This window comes from Eurypyga helias, unplaced genomic scaffold, assembly GCF_000690775.1.
Source record: "Eurypyga helias isolate BGI_N326 unplaced genomic scaffold, ASM69077v1 scaffold1962, whole genome shotgun sequence".
NCBI lineage: Eukaryota > Metazoa > Chordata > Aves > Eurypygiformes > Eurypygidae > Eurypyga > Eurypyga helias.
In genome coordinates, this window is record NW_010235083.1 from 1 (window position 1) to 1,608 (window position 1,608).

At 38.1% G+C, this 1,608-nt stretch overlaps 1 protein-coding gene across 1 annotated transcript in view; it reads left to right on the top strand.

Moving 5' to 3' along the window:
• The first annotated feature begins 291 nt into the window (after positions 1–291).
• The window catches only part of LOC104505872 (riboflavin kinase-like), a 3,734-nt gene continuing 2,417 nt past the window's right edge, over positions 292–1,608 (top strand). Inside the window, exons 1-2 of the mRNA XM_010146618.1 lie at positions 292–328; positions 1,287–1,438. Coding sequence (XP_010144920.1) covers positions 292–328; positions 1,287–1,438 — 189 coding nt within the window. The remainder of the gene's footprint in view (positions 329–1,286; positions 1,439–1,608) is intronic.

Here is a 1,608-nt window from a genome sequence, read left to right on the forward strand (position 1 = left end):
AGCGTTTTCTGGTGTCCGCCCCCCCTGTTGCTTACAGTCCTGTTCACTCATTTGTCTGTTACTTTTCGGCCTCCTGTTAAACGATTACTTTCCATTTGCTGTCTTTGTTAGCTCATCTGCAGCTGCTGATTTGCAAGATGCTGAAAAGGGATCATAGGCACTGTGCACGGTGGGGTGATGTGGCACTTTGATAAACGTCCTCGTTCCTGTAAACCTGTTGGACCTCACATGAGGATAAGGAAGGGAGCAGGCACGGGGTGTAGCTTTAAGGAAGGAAATGTAAAGCGGATAATGCGGACACTGGATAATGCAGACACAGAAAAGCAGGGCAAGTGCAGTTGTCCTAAAGAGGGGTGAATTTTCCCATTGCTGGTTCTCTGTTTGACCGGTCTGAATACACACAGGGGTGTAATTCCTACGGATTTCAGTCTGTTCTAGAGATAGGCTGAAGTCAGCGGGCATTCTGCACAAATCCTAATACGCAATAAAACCTCCTATAAAAATCTGGAGGTACCAGACTTGTGACAACATCTGTTAATGTAAACTTCTCTTGATTGTTTATATATGGCTTACTTGTATCAGGGAATGTGGGAGGGAAGCTTTTTCTCCTTATGAACTAGTATAGAAATCCACTAACTGTAAATTCTTTAAACTTGGCTTGAAACCTTGCATGAAGATCACTACCCATGTGTGAACTTCAAGCAGGATAGTTTTTTGTCTGAAAGCTTAGATATATTCCCCTCAGTCAAAAAGGAACCTGTCTTTATTTCAGATTCTAGTTTTCTAGGAAAATTCTAGAAATCCCCAAATATGAATAACCTAAAAGGCAACGTGTAAATATTGGCAGGTGACTAACTTAATTTATTTTTATGTATTGTACTTACTAAAAGAAATAATTTACTAATACTTTAATAATTCTAAGATGCTACATTACAGTGCAAAAGAAACTGGATTTTTCTGTTCTTTAACCATACTAAAGCAATGATAGTTCTAATAGTGAGGTGTGTTCAGACAGCATGTCTTTATTAACTCTTTAACTATAGATGAGAATGTATGTAACTATGAAATAGTGTGTGTGGGAGGTGTGGTAACTCTGGTATTGCCACAGAGACACTATGTTTTATGAGACTCTTTTCTGGTTTATACTTTGCAACTGGAATGTTGTATCACTGTCATTATCAGTGTTCGGCTTGTAAATAGCATGTTAACAGAGCTTGGCTTTTAGGTGTTTGAAAACTGTTTTGCACTTTACTCTTACAAATGTACACTTTCTAAAATTTTTGCAGCTAACTTTTCAGAGCAAGTAGTCGAAAGTTTTCCATCCGATATCTCTACTGGTATATACTATGGATGGGCCTGTGTTGGAAATGGAGATGTGCATAAAATGGTTTTGAGCATAGGATGGAATCCTTTCTTTAAGAATATTAAGAAATCAGTGGTAAGAATTTTGCTATGCGTGGTACACTGTAATAAATGAGCTATACCTTGACTTTGAATAAGATAAGGAGAATTTGATCCATAAATAAGATTAAAAAATTCTGTGTGCTGTTAAAAATGTTATTTGATATCTGTCTCAAATGTTTGTATTCTTGGGGGGGGGGGGGGGAC